The sequence below is a fragment of the Lagenorhynchus albirostris genome, chromosome 8, assembly GCF_949774975.1.
Source record: "Lagenorhynchus albirostris chromosome 8, mLagAlb1.1, whole genome shotgun sequence".
Lineage (NCBI taxonomy): Eukaryota > Metazoa > Chordata > Mammalia > Artiodactyla > Delphinidae > Lagenorhynchus > Lagenorhynchus albirostris.
The window spans coordinates 45362011-45380170 of record NC_083102.1 but is presented as its reverse complement, the minus strand read 5'-3'; the positions used below and the strand labels follow the sequence as shown (position 1 = coordinate 45380170).

Genomic DNA, 18160 nt, shown 5'->3' with positions numbered 1-18160 from the left:
TGTACAAGTGTTTGTGTGGACATACATTTTCAGTTCTCTTGGGTAAATACCAAGGAGCGAGAGATGGAACAAGCCCATGTGCAAGCACTTTTCAAGCCCCTGCCAGCATCGCTTTTGCTGACGCTGTATTGACCAAAGCAAGACACATGGCCATGCCCAGATTGGGAGTGGGGACGTGATGAAGAGGAATAGATGTGACCTCCCAGTGGGAGGGGCAGCCAAGTCATTTGCAAAGACAAGTTGCCTGCTGGAAAGGGAAGAATCTTGGTCAGTTTTGCAATCTACCCCACCCTGGTACATGCTTTGAAATCTCCATGTTCTGCCTGAAGTACGAAGTTGTTGGCTTCTGGCCCATTTGAAATGTAAAGAATGGGACAAAGCTGCTGGATTAGGTGGTTTTGGCAGCTTTGAAGTTCAGAGGGTGAAGTCCATACTTGTAAGTTTCACACAGTCAACTTCTTTATTTAGCAATACTTGTGCCGCTGGTACCCCGTAATGGGCACGGGGTGGGGGGTACATCAGGGAAGGAGAGAACGTCCTTTCCGGGGAGGGAAGGGGATAGAGACAGGAAACAGAATAACATGTGCCATGAAGGAAGAAATGGGTGATGTGGTGGGAATGGAGGGGGTGAGGAGGGAGAATGTGCTCTGTGTGGGGAGGTGGAGACCCCCCAACCCCTGAGCTGAGACAGGAGGGTGAGGAAGGCCAGAGAGGAGGCTGCTGGGAAGGAGCCTTGCTCCCTCTCCTCTGCCCTTCCTCCCCCTCAGCATCCTATCTTCATCTCTGCATTTCTAAATCAGGGCTTTTCAGGTTGTAATGCAGGAGAAGCCCCTGGGGATCTTGTTAAAGTGCAGGTCTGCTTCAGCAGGTCGGGGCTGGGATCTGAGAGTCTGCATTTCTAACAAGCGCCCTCTGATGCCCATCCTGCAGCCCAGAGTCTGTGGGTGGGGGAGCCCTGACACCTCAGGCTGGGACGTCCAGGTTCAGGGAAGGGCTTGGCTGGTAGTGAGGAGAGAGGGAGAGAAAAAGGGGTCACCCCTGGGATCAGGGGGCCCCATGACTCTTCTCTCCTGGGACACTCAGCTGACCCTCCTGGCTTCTCGGGGGGAGTAAGCTACAGAATATCACATCCCCTCACAGGGATCTCAGAACTGATGTTTAAGCATCTTTGGGTACCATTTCAGATGAGGAGAGTGATGCCAGGGGAAAGAAAGTTCTTGCCAAAGGTCAGCAAGTGAGTGAACAGAGCCAGGACTGGACACCAGGGCCCCTGACTCTTTCCTTCATGCAGGTGGCATTTATCAAACCCCTCCTGTGTGGCAGGCCCTGTGCGCTCCAAGGAGTTCATTGGCTGGTGGAGAAGATAAAAGTCAGGCACAAAACGGCAGATGTGGAGGCTGGGACCGGTCAGAAATGCATGGCAGAATTGAAGTGAGGATAATATGGCTGGGTTCAGGCAGCGATGGGGTTGAGAGCAGTTGGGTGGATTTGAAGAGTTGTTTAGGAGGTAACATGAAGAGCCCTGGGTGAGCCAGGGTGACAACTGATGGTGAGAGAGGAAGGAGGTTGGGATGGGTGAGGGCATGGATGGAAGTGTCCTCACTGGGGTGGGGACGGGGGAGCAGGAGAGGGATGGGGGATGAGGACTTTGCCTTTGCGCCTGCTGAGTTAGAGGGGCTGAGGTCTGGCAAGTGGAGGTGGCTGGACACTGTAGTCGGGAGGGCAGGAGAGCAAGTGGGGCTAAAATACAGACAGTTGCTCTGTGGATGAACTTCTAGAAGGAATGAGTGCCTCTTGGATGCTCCCAATGACATATTAGTAGAGGCAGCACTCTGGCTTTGCTGATTCAGAAGGCTTTTGTGAATCAGTCAGTACCCCAGGTCTGAAGGATGTGGTCCATGGCGGGTCATTGCTTTGCTTTGCACTTGGACCACTTTATTGTGTTCCTCAGTCCCCCTCCCCCAGCTAGCATGGGCCCAGGCTGGGGGGACGAGAGGAGGTCCCCCTGTCTGTAGTCTTGTTTCCCAGACTGGTTCTGGGATCAGCATCAGAGGCATCACCTGGGGACACGTTAGAAATGCAAATTCTCAGCCCATCTCAGACCTATCAACTCAGAATATGCATTTTATTAGAGCCCCAGGTGGTCCGTGAGCAGTGGCCCAGGTGAGTAGTTCTCTATCTGGGTTCCACACTCGATTCCCCAGGAGAGTGTTATGAAATACTGCTGCCTGGGTCCCTCAGCCCAGAGCTTTTGATGTAGTTGGTCCGGAGGAGTTCCCAGGCTGCAGGAAGGTTCCAGCTCCCTGGGTGACATCATGCCTATCCAGGGTGAGAACCCCAGTCCAAGCCCCCAGCCTTCTTTGAGGGACTCGTACTGGGAATGTTGAAGGGCAGCGCCTTTGTGGAAGCCACTTTGCATCTTTGGTCCTCATGTTAATCCACCCTGTCCCCTCTGCCTCTTAGGAGCTCAGAGGAGGGCAGGTGATGTGGAGGGTTGAGGGGTGTCTTAGCCGTGAAGGGCTGGCTGGCAGGCATCTAAGTTGTTTGAAACACATGCCGACCTCAGCAGCAGCAAATCCTGCTGAGTGAGGAGTCTGGGGGCTCCCTCAGTCCATTCCCTGAAGACTTCCATCTGGAGGAGAAGGCTGTCAAAGCGCAGAGGGAGGAGAGCCCACCAGGCCTGGGTTAAGAGAAGGGGAACCGGGGATGTTTTCTGGGTGGAGTGCTGGGCCTCCTCCCTCTCTCACCTGGAGCTAGGGGCCAGGAAGTTAGGTGTGCCGACTCCAAGGTGTGCCCGGGAACCCTGTTACTCAGGGGGAAAGCAGAAATAAAGATGCATTCCTTAATGCCTTCGTCTTCAAGGTATGGCCTTTGGACCAGAGGCATCAGGATACTTTGAGGCTTGTTGAGAATGCAGAATCTCAGGCCCTACTGCACCGGACCTATTGGATCAGAATCCATAGTTGAACAAGCTCCCCAGGTGACTCACAGGCACGTTAGTTTGCAAAGCCCTAGTCTCCCGGGCCCCAGCTGACATGCAGTGTCCAGGACCCACGGAGACAGCAAGTCCCAGTATCATGGAGGCTTTTCCTGTCCAATGGTTTCCAGGCTCCTCTGAGGGGTCTGGTTATGGCTCTGGGCTCGGTGAGGGCTGGCAGGACCCAACTGAGCCAAAAAGGGGCCCAAGCATAGAATTTTCTTGCCAAGCAAGCCTCTGAAATCTGCTCTCCTTGCACGTCTGCCGGCAGCTTTCTGCCCTGCACTGCCCTCTGGTGGTCATGGGGAGCCATTGCCGCCTCACATTGCCCCCTCTCTCCTGTCAGCAGCCCATGTCCCAGCTGACACTGGAAGGAGGACTGTCCTGCTGCTGCCCTCTGCCTTAAGGCTCAGGGACCCCCCAAGAACACAACAGAAGCAGTTTGGAAAACACTGGACTTTAGCAGCAGGTTAGCAAATGGAGGCTGCCCTTTTGTCTGAGTGAAGAGTCCTGGCTCAGTCCTTCTCCCTGTCACTGCTGTGGCCTGGACACCTTGTTGGAAGCCGTTCAGAGCTGGGGCATGGGCTGGAGGAGAGAGAACGAGTTTCTGTAGCAAGGACGCGTAGGTGGGAGGTGGCTGGACGTTCAGGGAGCCCTGCGTGGTGGCTGCAGGACACGAGGCAGCAGCCAGGTTGTGGAGAGCCTCATGGACCGTTACCTGTTGGGACCTTTTCCCGAGGCCCACGGTTCCAACAGGGCAGAGGCTGGACTGCATTTGCTGTGGGAGACTGCTTGATGGAGCATGGACTAATGTAGACACTGGGAGCTGTGAGGGGCCCATGCCATAGGTCAGAGAGCACGAAGGGCTTTGTATGAGCCAGGCTTTGGTGGAGAAAGGCCAACACTCTCCCACATCCCAGAGAGAACATGTCAGCCCAGAGTCAGGAGCTGGCTGGCATGTGAGCTGGCCGGCTGTGTGGGCAAGGAGTGTCTGGAGAGACACAGGACTTCGTGAAGTTTCTTCTAGGGATGTAACCCAGGTCTTCCCAAAGCTCCGAGAGCTTGTTTTCTTGGTCATATGGTTGGAGCAGCCTGACTCCCTGCCCTGCCTGGCCTAGTTCAGCTGACCACTCCCTGGGGCTCCAGCACCTGCCAGGTCCATAGTCGCCTCACTTCACAAGTATTCTGGGGGAGCTGCTGTGGGCCTCTGGTTGCCCTCCTAAGCCCAGGGTACTGGGCCCATGGGGTGACCTGAGGAAGAAAGAATGAGGGGCACAGAGTCCATGGGCTGGGTACAGGCCCCTGCCTCTCCTGGGTTCTCCAGGTCTCCCTTTGTACCCTCTCCCGGCAGCTCCACCCCCCATCCAGGTCCATCCTAACCTGGCCCACGGCTCCAGCTCTGGCTCTGCAGTGGACTCACTGAGCCATCAGGAACCAGTCACCTCTCCTCCCAGATCTTGGTTTTCCCACCCAAGGGGGAATAGCAGTTTGGCCCAGAAATCTTCTAGTTCTTGCAGATGCCTTTGGGCTTTGAGAACCTGAGGTCCTGTTCCTCCAGCAGAAGGGCCAGGCTGCCCAGACCAGCCCCACCCTCCCACTTCCAGGGACCAGCCCTGCCAGTCTCTGTCCGAGTGTCTCTCCCTGTTGCACACGATAGGCAGGCTCAACAATCCTGGCCAATTAATGCACCCTGGGCAGCCCTCAACCACGACCCTGGGAGTTGGTGGACAAATGCCGCAACTTCCTGGCGTGGGGCAACTCTGAAGCCCCCCGACGGGTGATCTCCAGTTGCCCGCAGTGGTGACGGGCTTGGTGACACACGCTTTATTACCTGCCTGTCTATCTGCCTTCCCTGCTTTCCTTCCCACGCTCCTACTGGTGCTTCCTGGGATCCTGTCTCAAATCCTTGTCTGCGGGTCTGCTTCCGGGGGGTGGGGGAGGAACAAAATTAAGGCAATATCTAGCTGAGCCACTTTATTTTCCTGATGTTTTGGTGCAGTATGAGCCAGAAAAGGGTGTGGGGGACAGATCCCTGGGCTGGGGGCAGGGAGACCCTGCTTTTCACCTGTGATCTTGGGACATAGTAATAAGAATGAAGGGGTAGAGTTCAGGCTGGCCCTGCATTAGGGGGCTGTGGAGTGAGACTCTAAGAAATGCTGGCCCTGACTTCCCTTCTGGGGCAGGCCCTCTCTGCCAGGCTGGCCTCAGGCCCTGGGACTCTTGCGGGCGACCACAAAGCAGATGCCCTCATTGATGCAGTGGGCCTCTGAGTAGATGACACGGGAGCACTGGCACCTCAGCACCTGGCAGCCGGCCTCCTGCAAGGCCTTCTCCACTGTCTCCTTCTCCCGGTGGAGCCCAAAGAACTTCTTGGCGCCCACCACGTAGTGCTGGGTGCGCAGGGCTACCGCGGTGACCAGGTGCCCGCCCGGCTTCAGCAGGCTGACCAGGCCTCGCCCGGCCGCCGGGTAGGCGTCCACGTCATGGCAGGCGCACTCCAGGGCCAGCAGGGTCAGCACACAGTCAACTGGTGGCACCTGGGTGAGCCCCAGTGGGTGTGGCTGGTTCACATCCCACTTCATTAACCCGCGTGACTGTCCTTTGGAGACGGGCCTCCTTCTCCTGCCACTTGCTCCTGTGGGGGAGGGTCATGGAGGTGATGAAGAAAATTATGACAACATCCCTCCGCCCCTCGCCCCCTATGCAGGGGCTCCCTATGGGTAAGGCCCATGATTTAACCTGTTGAGCAACTCTTTGAGGGAGATCGTATTTCCACCATTATACAGATGAGAAAACTGAGGCACAGAGAGGTTGAGTGATTTGCTCAAGGCTACACAGCTGGTAGGTGATGGGGGATTTGACAGTTAATTCTTCCTTCTTCCTCTTTGTCCACTTCCTCCTTCCTCCCCTTCTATTTATCTTTCTTCTTGATAATTCAAAATAATTCGATTTTTGATACATTGCCTTATTGATTTTTCAATTGTAAAATATATATAACAAAAACTTGCCATTTAAATCGCTTTAAATGTACAATTCAGGGGCATTAATTGCATTCACAATGTGTGCAACTATCACTACTGTCTGCTTCCAAAATTTTTTATCACCCCATACTGAAACTGTACCCATTAAGCAACATATCCACGTGCCTCCTCCCTGCAGCCCTTGACCCTTTAGATATGCTTTGTTAAATACGCTCTTTCCCATTGCTGGGCCTTGGCCCTTGCTGTCGCCTCTGCCTGACACTCTCTTTCCCCAGATCTTCACATCCTTTCTCCTTCGCCTCACCCAGGAAGCTGCTCCGAGGGCTCCTCCCTGGAGAGGCCTCCTCTTACCATCTGCTGTGGACAGAATTGTGCCCCCCTCACAATCATATGCTGAAAACCTAACATGAATGTGATGGTATTTGGAGATGGAGCCTGTGGCAGGTAATTAGAGGTAGATGAGATCATGAGGGTGGGGCCTCTCATGGTGGGATTTGTGCCTTTTAAAAGAAGACACACTAGAGAGCTTGCTGACTTTCCTTTTCCTTCTTGTGAGGACACAACAAGAAGACGGCTGTCTACCAGCCAGGAAAAGGGCCCTTACCAGACCTGATCTTGAGCTTCCAGTCTCCAGAACCATGAGAAATGAATGTCTTTGTTTAAGCAACTGGGTCTATGGCATTTCTATTGGCAGCCCGAGGTGATTAAGACACCATTCCACCTAACACAGCACCCCTACCTCTTGTAGGCCTCTACTCAGCTGAAGATTGTTCTCTAGAACACTTGTTTTTCCCTGAATATCTACCTCTATCTAGCTTGGTTGTGTTGTCTTCCCTACTAGAATGTGAGCTCCTTGGGGCTGAGACTTTGTCTGTTCACTGTAATAGTCCCAGTACCTAGAAGCAGGCGTGACCATCAGAATGCTCTCCGTGAATGATGACAGGAATGAATGAAGCCCAGCCTGGGTTGATGTGGAGACCCTGTGCTTAGAGACCCTCCAGCTCTGTCACACTTCAGGCTGCCCCTACCTATAACTAGGTCAGAGCCCCATGGCCCAATGATGGGTCAGGAATTTAAACTCTGATCTTTGTCCTGGCTCTAAGGTGGCCTAGAGGCCACTCTCCATGTCTGGGCCTCAGTTTCCTCAGTTGCAAGATCAGGGCCAGCATCCTGCCTGTGCCCCCTGGGGCTCTGGTAGATGGGTTCCCTCTCTGTGAATTGGATGGGGAAGGTGCCTGGAAGGGTCAGTGCTGTTGGTCTGTGGGATTTTGTAAGAGTGCTTCAGGGGGATTCCTTGAAGCCCATGTCTTCCCATAACAAGTCCCCCTCCAACATTAGGGTTAAGGAGAAGCTGCACCAGAGGAAAGTGAGATCTGTGTGGGCTAGAGCAATCAGGGGAGGCTTCCAGGAGGAGGCGGGGACTGAAGCTGGTTTTGCAGGATGAGTGGGATACAAAGTATGGAGAGCCCAGTAGGGCAACCAAAGCTAAGAGCACAGGCAGCTCTGAGGCTGGAGGCAGGACTCACTCAAAGAGAGGAAGGTGCTCTGGGTCAGAGACCCAGGTCAGGAAGAACCTGTAGGGAAGTGGCAGGTGAAGCAGGGTGGCAGGTTCAGGCTCTGGCATGCAGGTGATGGGGAGACCTCATCTGAGAGAGATGGTGGCCGTGGGTACCTGTCTCCCTCCAGCTCACACACCTACTGCATGGCTGGGGACAAGTCGTAGGCCCCTGGCTCCTTCTTCAGCCACTTCTTCACCTCCTGGGGGTTCTGCTGCAAGTGGTCTGAGGCGATGATCTCCCAGAAGGCTTCACAGGCCGAGAGCAGCTGGTAGATGGTGGGGCCTGGGCCAGTGTTGATCAGGACGTCACCTCTCACTCCTGCTGCAGGAGACAGTGTTTTCCAGGTGCGTGGGAGCGGGGGACACCCTACTCCAGGCCCAGCTGTGGTGGATGGAGATGCCAGGCTCTGCCCTGCCTCAGGGCTTGCCAGCAGGGGAGGGTGGCTCACAGGGGACCCGACCCTGCCTTGGGTAGCAGCCAGGCTGTGTGGGGAGTCCAGACCCCCACGCCTGGGGCTCAGGGGGTGACGGCTGGCAGGTGGGGCACAGCCTGGCACACACCACGTCCCCCTGCTGCCCCAAGGGTTGCTACCAGAGGCCTGATAGGACAAGTTCTGCACTTCTGGGCAGGTTTCAGAATGACTTCTTGGTTGGAACTGGTTTATTTCCAACAGTCTTCTGACTCTGGGTTTAAAACAATGGTGAGAGTGACCCCCCATGGCCCACTCTCCCACCTCCTCGTTGCAGAAGACAGAGCTTCTGTTAAGGGATAAGACCCGAGCCAGTGGGTTCAAAACTGGCTCAGCCAATCAGGGGAGGCAAGGGGATCTGGTGATGAGTTGAGGGGAAGGATCTTTGCCTCAGAGTAGCACTAAGTGCACTGCCCTCTTCTCCCTGCTTCCTCCCTCCTCTGCTCTCCATTGAAATACACCTGTCTATTTTTCAAGGCTTAGTGCCGGTCCCTCCTCTAGAAAGTCTCCTCAGATGTCTCTGTGAGCCTTAAGCTTTCTTTCCTCTGTATTTTTGTGGACATTGCTTAATATACCATTCTTGGCACTGATTACATAGTCAGGCAATGTTTGCTGAGTGACTAAGTAACCCCTAATTGTTCAGTATACTCCCTGCCCAACTGTGCATGGCAGCCCTGCGTTAACTGATCTTGAAGTTCGCTGCTGCCACTGACTGGCAGTCTGACCTGGGCTGGCCACCCCCCTCTTTCCCACCTCAGCCTCTCCTTGTGTGCACTGAGGAACCTGGGCGATAATCCCTGCTGATCGCCCAGCCTGACACCCAAGAGCAGGGTTTTGTAAACTGAGCTGTGGTTTGGCTTTGTGAATCCATGAACTCTCTTAATTCTGAGTAAAAGATTAGGAGTGTAACACTGTGTGTGTGTGTGTGTGTGTGTGTGTGTGTGTGTGTGTGTGCACGTGCACGCCTGTGCACCAGAGCTTTCCTCAGATTTTCAAGGGGATTCATGAACCAAGGCTACAAAGCCCGGCTTTAAGGCAAGACAGGCAGAGAGAGTCAGATGCGGGCAGTGTGCTCATGTCTGTTGTCTCAAATTCCCTCCAGCATGAGCCTGTGAGCCCCACAGCTCAGGAGTTACCTTCCCATTTCACAGGGGGAATAAACTGAGACTGACTGTCATAGACTCAAGCCTGGCTCTTTGGCTCCTAAGGCCAGTGCTTAGGTCCCGCTCAGTGGCCACCCAGCAGAGGTCCTCGTGGGTTCACAGGCTGAGCTGCCTTTGCGACATCCTTGGTGAGCAGTGTCCCAGAGGACAGGTCCGCTGCCGCCGGCAGCCCTTCCTGTCAGGTGCAGCCCTGTCTCTCCCTGAGATGGAGACCAGACACTCACCTGAAGAGAAGGTTTCAAAGAGGTTTTTCAGGTTAAATTTCAAGATTTCATTTTCAGCTACGGTGCCTGAATCGAAGGCGTAGTACGTCTTTAAGTAGTCCTTGGAGTTGAACTTTCTTGTAGTCCTCTCCTGTGTACAGCTTGCCCTCCATTCTAGCTGGGACCTGGCTGTGTTTCCATTGCTGCAGTCCTGTTATATCCACTTTCCTTCCCATCAGGAGTTTCATAATCTCCTTAGACAGACCCTCCTGCCCAGGGAGGAGCTCAGATTCCACATAGTTGGAGTCAGGCCAGGATGTTAGCTTTTCTAGCTGGAGTTTATCTGTTTGATAATTATCTCAACACAGAAATGCAACAGGGTGGCCAACATGTGCTCCTGGGGGTTCTCAGTATTTGGCTCCTGAGAGGTGATGTTTTGAGTGTCCGTACTGCGGGTGAGGGTTAAGGTTGGGAGAGCATGAGACAGAGGGACAGTGCCACAGAGCTAAGAGAGAGACACAGATGGACAAAGACACAGAGAGACCAGCATCTGGAATAGGTCAAGGATGCTTCCCTCTTTGGGATTGGTGGAAAAATGAGATGAAGAAAGGAGAAACCCGTAGGGTGGAAAACAGGATGCAGAGGTGGCTAAGATTTCACTACTGAGGTCAGTGAGCTTGCTCTTGAAAATAGTGTGTCCTGACCTTGGTTAAATATTTCTTCCTGTCTTCAATCCTGTTTACTCTATTTGCTTAATCAATCCTTTATTTTGCTGAGGGTAAAAGTAAACTTAACCAGGGCCCCTGAAAAGGTGGGGAAGCCTCTGTTTGCACAAACCATTTAAAAACTATTGGCATACATAAACACAGCATGTGATTAAATTGCATAGAATTTACACACACACACACACACACACACGTAAACACACACATATGACTACCAGTAAATCTAGGAAAAGATGAATAAGAGCAGTGGGCGGTATCAGTGACAATATCCTGGTTGTGATATTTACTATGTTTTGAAAGACGCCACGATTATGGAAACTGGGTAAAGCATACGTGGATCTCTCTGTATTATTTCTATAACTGCATGTGAATCTACATGATCTCAAATAAAAGTTTTATATAAAAAAGTGTTGCCAAATCTCTTTCAAAAATTCACCCAAGATCAGATATTTCAGGTAGCAAACTCTTGTGTGTTTTGCAAATGGGCAAGTCTGGGGACCTGGCCTATAATATGTGCCAGGTGTGTCCCCCACCCTCGTTCGCTGCCGTCTTCACAACAATCAGTAGAGAGGATGTTGAGACCCTCCCGCCTCCTGTTGGAGACGAGGAGGATGAAGGTGACGGGCCTTTTCCCAAGGAGGTCCTGGCAGCAAGTCTAGGTCTAGGTACAGATTCAAGGCCCATGTCCAAAGCCAAAATAAAGACCAGTTCCAAACCTTATTCTCTCCCCATCATACTACGCAGTCTATCCAGGTCCCTTAGCTGTGCTGCTCAAACTAGTGTGCCTGGGAAGAGCCTGGGGACCCGGCTAAAGGCAGATTCTTGTTCCCAGGTGATACTGAGGCCGCTGGGATGTGAGCCGCACAGCCCCAAGTCCTACCACCCAGAATCAACATTTATTTTTCAGGTTTTTGAGTTTCAACAGAATAGGAACTCTATTTCATTGTTTTCAGTGCAAATTTCCCCCTCTTCTGATATTACTAGAACCTGTACTTGTGGTATTTCCACTCAGTGAGAAAAGGGTCGATTATATAATAAATGGTGATGACACAACTGCCTGTCCAGTTGGAAGAAAATCAAGTTAGACGTCTCTCCAATTTGTTATAAAAGTATGTTATATTCAGACTCAATTAACATAAACTCTAGGAGGATTAACATCATTGGTGACACTGAGTGTATCATTTGTCGCAGGGTTTCTTGTTATCAGTGTGCCCCCAGACACATGAACCTGCAGTGGTTTTGCAGGGCCGTAGTGTCACCGTGTGTGCCCCCCATGCCTGCTTGGTTGTCCCAGCACGGGGTCAGCATCCCTTCTCTGTATCACTCTAAAGGAGCTGGTAATGTCAGTTTTTAGTGCTGCCTAATAAACAGTACACAGAGGTCCAAGTAAATTGACTTAACTGCTCCCCAAGTGGTTGACAGGTAAGACTGACAGGTGTTCATTGTTATAAATAATCTTATAATTAATATCCTCGTGCAATAAGCTTTTTCTGTATTTTGGATTCTGGCTTTGGGCTGGATTCCTAGACATAAGATTAATGGAGCAATTTTTAAAAACTTTTCATACAAATAATTTAGGTAAATACTTGCCAAATTATTTTTCTAAGGAAAACAGTGCTTTTGCTGTTTATTGTTTCAGGACAAATATTTAATTTTTCTTTAATAAAATGTGTTAAATTATTTTTCCTTTGGGCTTGTTTCTATCTAAGCTTTGAAAATCCTTCCCTGTCCAGAGATCTGATAGTTATCCAATTGTGATAGCTTCTGTGATGGTTTTAAAAAGATATTTAGCCTTTATTTTGGTGTTTGGTATGAGATGAGGCTCTGTGTCCCTGCTTACGCCTCACTAGAGAAAAGTCTTGTTTACCCCTGCAAGTTCTGGACTCATTTCTTCACCCCACAGGCTCATGTGGGAAGAAAGATAACAGGGGTATCAGAGCGGGAGATGCTGAGATGATAGTTTTCCTAATCTGGAGAATGAGATTGATTCTTTTCTCAGCTGGTCGACTCTTAAGCAGTTTATTTTCTTGATAGCTTGAAAATGTGCTCCTGTGTTTGAAATTAGGGCAGAAGTCTTCTTAAATGGAAATTTTCCCGAGTTATTCAAAAGTCACAGTATAGAAAGATGTTTAAGACATTCTTTATTTTATTTTATTTTTTTTTGCGGTATGCAGGCCTCTCACTGTTGTGGCCTCTCCCGTTGCGGAGCACAGGCTCCGGACGCGCAGGCTCAGCGGCCATGGCTCACGGGCCCAGCCGCTCCTCTGGAAGCCATAGTAGATGGCCAGGTAGTCGCTGGGCAGGAAGCGCTTCTGGTACCATCGGTCCCCGTGAGGCTGCCTTCCCTGGTGGCCCTGGGTGTGTGCCTCCCATGCAACTGTAGAGCACCCACGGACACGGTTTCAGAATCTTGACTCAGTGTGTTAAAGACAAGGAAGCTTCTAGACAGTGGAGAATTGGTAAATGTTTCACAACCAGTTCTAAAAACAGAAAAGCACTGATTTGTGATGACTGCAGTTTCCATGGTGTAAATACTCCCACCATGGTTGATTTCAAGCTCCCAGTGGTTTAACAGTCAGCTCAGAAAATTCCTAAAAATTTAGCAGTTGGCTCTCATGAAATGATACATGTCAGTTTGAGTGTACCACTGCTTCCAGACTGGGGCTGGAAGATTTGGCAAATAAAAATATAGGATGCTCAGTTAATTGAATTTCAGAGAAACAAAATACATTTTTTTAGGGTAAGTGCGTTCCCAAAATTGCACAGGACATACTTATCTGAAATAAGTCTTATTTGTTCATCTGAAATTCAGATTCAACTGGGTGTCCTGTATTCTATCTGGCAGCCCTACTCCAGCCCCGAATGGGAAGAGACAGAGCCCAGGAATCATGGCTGCTGCTATACATAAGGTGCCTTTGTGCAAATACATAAGGTGCCTCTGTGATTTGTTAATTCTGTCGGTTTTCTACATTTATTAGTTGACATACAAATGTAAGGACCTTCCTTCCTTCCTTTCTCTCTCTCTCTCTCTTTCTTTCCTACAGTAAATATGGACTCACGGATTCTTATTTCTATTCAATGGGTTATGATCTATATTTTTATCATTACTTACTCTGATGCACAGATTTGGCCAGTAGGAGTCCCTTTCAGCTGGCTTGTGTGTTCTTTTGACATGTCCCTATCATTCTTTGAGCACTTCCTTATTAAGTCCTCCTTGTCTGTCACTCTCAGCTGAACCTAATGCTAACCAATATAATCAGGCATGGGAGTAAAAGCAAAGGACGGAGGGCTCTGGGCTGCCTTCTTTTGCTCTAGTCCCTGAGACCCATCACATTGCCTGCCAGCACACGAAGTGGTCCCTGAGGCAACCACCCCTGAGCCTGAGTTGACCTGGGGAGGTGAGGATAGCTACCTGCTCCAAACAGCCTCCTTTGGAGCAAAGGACTCAGGCAGAGAAACCCGGGAGAAAAGAAATCCTCCAACAATCTCCAAGCACTGCCTTAAAATTGAGAATGGATCCCCCTGTCTTTAGGGAGACTGGAGTGGAAAGGAAAATCCCAGTGACCACCAGCTCAGAAGCACGGCACAGCTCAGGAGAATGTTCAAATAGCCAACCTGGAGCAGGGTGCCCAAGTCAGGCCATCAGAGCAAGAGACCCAGACCTTGCTGTGTACTAAGAGGTCAGAGAAGCAGGGGAAGGGAGAGCAAGAAGCAGAAGATGGAACATTATGAAGAGCAGGAGGCCTCCCCAGGGCAGTTTTCATGTCAGGGCACACACAAAAATGATCATGTGTATTGGGGTAAAAGGAGAAGGCTGCTCATGGCTGTACAGCCTGTGGTCTCTGGCCAGATAGGTTTCAGCCGGCTGCCCTGAGGCCCGAGGAGGTCATGATCTGAGCACACCCACAATGAATTTGCAGCGGGTTGTTGTGGAACGCTCCCATGGGGAAGCTCTTGTCTAGCAAACCCTGGAGAGAGGGACCACTGCCTGCAGCTGGGTTTTTACTCATTCCTGGAGGTTTGTATTATTTAGGTTGAAAAGATAAGCTGATGTAACAAAAGACACCCCCATCCCCACTTCCAAAAATAAAAACAAATAAATAAATAAACAAAGCCCAAACCAGATGGAAGTTTACTTCTCTTCCTTGTAAGGATCTGAATTCCAGGCCCCCTGGTGACTCTCTGCGCCATGTAGTCATTCAGGGAACCAGATGCCTTCTGTCTTATTTCTGCCATCCCCTAGGGAAGCATGCGCAAACGTAGGTGAGCTTCAGAATTACATAGAGGTCTGGTTTAATACAGATTGCTGGCATCACCCTCAGAGCTTCTGATTCAGTAGATCTGATGAAAGGACTGAGAGTTTGCATTTCTAACAAGTTCTCAGGTGGTGCTGGTGTTTTGAGGGCCACAGTTTGAGAATCACTGCCCTAGAGTGTTGTCTTGTGTTTATGGTCACAGCACACACCCATAGGTGCAGCTGTGCTGTGGCTTGCTGGAGAGGGAAGAGTATGGAAAAGGTAGAGCCTAGTCTTAAAGGGCTGCCCCTCTCATTCCCTCTCACTGGTGACCACTTAGTTCCATGGCCACATCCAACTTCAAGAAAAGCTGGGAAATACAGTATGGCTGGGAAGCCACTTGCCCTGCTCCAGATCTATTTTCACGAAAGAAGGAAAGAATGGATTCTGTGGGCAGTCAGTGGATTTTGCCACAGTGTTTTGGGGGAATTTTCCATTGATTTACTTGGACCAGAATTTTTATGTACAATGCTCTCTTAGGGGATATTATATTGTGAGTTCCACAGGGTGACATCATATTGTTTCAATCAGGAACTACTCACAAGTTGGGACTGACAGCTGTGTCTGAGGGTCTGGGGTCTGCACTTAATGGTGAAAGCATCAGGATGTGGAATAACTGTCAGAGACGGCAGTTTTCCCCAGAGAAGAAGGCATCTTTTTTTATCTGGGCAGTGCTAAGGAGTTTTGCTCAAGAATTTCTCAGGGCCATTTCAGGGTGAGTGTGGAGGTAGTAGGATACATATATCTGGAGACAGAATGCCATCTTCCCTGAGGGGTCTCCGTCTTTTCCTCTTAAGGCCTTTCACGGATTGGATGAGGCCCAACCCATTATGGAGGGTAATATGCTTTACTCAAAGTCGACTGATTTAAACGGTAATCTTATCTAAAAAAATACCTTCAGAGCAACATCCAGACTGCTGTTCAACCAAATATCTGGTTACCATGGCCTAGCCAAATTGGCACATGAAATTAACCATCACAGATGTGGAAGAGAATTACACATACTTCTTTTTTTTTAAATAAATTTATTTATTTATTTTTGGTCGTGTTGGGTCTTTGTGGCTGCGCACGGGCCCTCTCCACTTGTGGCGAGCGGGGGCTACTCCCCGCCGTGGTGTGGGGGCTTCTCATTGCGGTGGCCCCCCCGGTTGCAGAGCACGGGCTCCAGGCACGCGGGCCTTCATAGTGGGTCTTGCTGCCTCATTCCCTCCTGGCCTCCCTGTTTCACAAGAACTTAGGCTCGATGCTGTCTCAGGACCTTTGCACTTGTTTCTTCTACCTGGAGTGCTCTTTCTCTGAGTATCTGCATGGCTTTTATCCTGTCTTTCTTCAAGTTTTTGCTGAAATACTACTATCTAAGTAATCGTTATGGTCTAATGTTTGTGTTTCCCCTAGATTCATATATTGAAATCTTAACCGCTAGCATGATGGTATCAGGAGATAGGGCCTTTGGAGGTGCTTAGGTCATGACGGTGGAGCCCTCTTGGAGGGGATTCGTTCCATTACAAAAGAGGCCCCGCCAAGCTCCCTCTCTCTTTCTGCCATGTGAAGATGCAGTAGGAGGATAGCCATCCACGAACCAGGAAGCAGGCCCTCACCAGACACTGAATCTGTCGGTGCCTTGATCTTGGATTTCCATACTTTCCTTTTGAAATAAATCTAGAAACACGTATGTTGGCTTAAAGTCAATAATAATGTAAGTAACAGTATAGGTTTTATGGACTGAATTGTGTCCCTCAAAATCCGTATGTTGAAGTTCTAACCCCCAGTACCTCAGAATGTACGTGTAGTTGGAGACTGGGCCATTAAAGAGGTAATTAAGTTAAAATGAGTTATTTAGCGTGGACCTAATCCAGTTGACTGGTATCCTTTTAAGAAGAGAAGATTAGGACACAGACACGCAGAGGGAAGACCATGCGAAGACACAGGGAGAAGGCGGCCATTTATATCCCAAGGAGAGAGACCTCAGAAGGAACCAACTCTGCTGACACCTTGATCTTGGACATCTAACCTCCAGAACTGTGAGAGAACACATTTCTGTTGTTTAAGCCATCCAGTGTGTGGTACTTTGTACACCAGCGCTAGCAAACCAATACACTGGGTGATGTGCGGATGGGGCGGAGATTGTGAAGGTGGTCCCCAAGTGACTGAGGTTGGGGAAGCTGGTACTGGGCAAAGGCATGGGTTTGGCTGGAATCCTAGCCTTGTCAGTTCCTAGTTGTGTGATCTTTAGCACCATCTTAACCTCTCTGAATCCCAGTGTCTTGGTTTAAAGCATGGGCCGATAGTAAGCACCTTGCCTGGAGGTTGTAGGATTAAAGATGTGCTAATGTGTGTCAATGCCTGGTGCTCAATAGCTGGCAGTCTCCTTATGGGAAAGCAGGCACCAAGGGGGCCAGGGATTCAGCCTTTAATTTGAGCACCAAGTCAGCAGAGAGTCCTGGGCCTCCTTACCCCTGCGGCGGAGGCCAGCCAAGGTGAGTCAGCCCGGGGGAACCCAGGAGACGGCTGAGGTGCTGGGGCTGGATCTCTAGGGGCCACTTCACTGTGGGTTTACTCCTCTAGGAACCAGGAGCCAGGCACTCTCCCCAATTCACACCTTGTGAGATGCGACTCAGATTGGAGCAGCGACTTGTTCTAGGCCACCCAGATGGACAGGGCCAGTGCCAGGAGCCAAGCCCGGAGCCCGCGGCCTGATCTCTAGGATGCACGGGTCTGGTACCTTCTGCGTTCCGCCTCCAGCTCTCAGAGCAAGTTTGAAGATTGCTCCGCCCCTTCCCTTCCGCCTTCCCAGCCAGCGCGCTCCCAGGGAAGGGGCGGAGTTCTCCGGCTCTGATGACACCGTCGCCACGGCAACGCGGCCATACTGGCCCCAACGGACCCGGGATCTGGGGCTGCGGCGCTGCGGCCTCGTGGGCAGACCGGAGCATGGACAGCCTCTTCGTGGAGGAGGTGGCGGCCTCCCTGGTCAGGGAGTTCCTCAGCAGGAAGGTACGTGGCGCCGCCCTCACAGCCCTGGGAAGTTGCTCAATTTGGGCGGTGGCGGGGGGAACAGTGTGGAGGCACTCCTGCAACCTCTGCACCTTCTGGGAGGGAGCCCTTCCCCTGCCCGCTGCCTACCCTAGAGATGCCCGATGTAAGCGCCACTTTCCCGGGCCTGGGGAACTACCTTTCCCAGGAGCCATTTCTGTCACGGTGCACTTCCCGCAAAGCGGGGCAGGACCGCGGCCGTCCTCCCGGGCGTCTCCCTCCAGGGCGCGCGAACCAGGGGCCTGGGCCCTCTCCATTTTCCTAAAGTTCACGAGGCTCTGGGAGCCCAGCAGGCCGGCCTTGTCGCCGGGCTCCATAACCAGTCCCAAGGCTTACATCCCACTAGGAAAGAACTTCCCCCCAAAGGAAATCCTAAGGGCCAAAAAAAGTTCTTGCCAGTCAAACCCTTTAGTCCTGTTCATCGGTGGGAAGTTCAATCGTTGAGGTCGTTTTGTTTTTAAGTTCTTCTATTGTCTTGTCCCAGGAGAGTTTTCAGAGAACTCAAAAGTTGGGGAGGGGCTTCCCTGGTGGCACAGTGGTTGAGAGTCCGCCTGCCGATGCAGGGGACACGGGGTCGCGCCCCGGTCTGGGAGGATCCCACATGCCGCGGAGCGGCTGGGCCCGTGAGCCATGGCCACTGAGCCTGCGCATCCGGAGCCTGTGCTCCGCAACGGGAGAGACCACAACAGTGAGAGGCCCGCATACCGCAAAAAAAAAAAAAAAAAAAAAGTTGGGGAGGTCCTTGGCTCCCACCTGCC

At 51.3% G+C, this 18160-nt stretch overlaps 2 protein-coding genes across 5 annotated transcripts in view; one reads left to right on the top strand and one right to left on the bottom strand.

Annotated features, from left to right (window-relative positions):
• Positions 1–5004: 5004 nt before the first annotated feature.
• INMT (indolethylamine N-methyltransferase) lies at positions 5005–9525 on the bottom strand. The gene is given in 5 exon segments (XM_060156043.1): positions 5005–5562; positions 5564–5612; positions 7631–7838; positions 9374–9488; positions 9490–9525. Coding segments are annotated over 5 exon segments (789 nt in total). The 3' UTR covers positions 5005–5181.
• Positions 9526–17228: 7703 nt separating this feature from the next.
• The window catches only part of MINDY4 (MINDY lysine 48 deubiquitinase 4), a 113239-nt gene continuing 112307 nt past the window's right edge, over positions 17229–18160 (top strand). For all 4 annotated transcript variants that reach the window (XR_009541958.1, XM_060156892.1, XM_060156891.1 and 1 more), the window contains exon 1: positions 17229–17363. Coding sequence is in view for 3 of the 4 variants with exons in the window: in XM_060156892.1 (XP_060012875.1) it covers positions 17301–17363 (63 nt within the window). In the remaining variant the exon portion in view is untranslated. The remainder of the gene's footprint in view (positions 17364–18160) is intronic.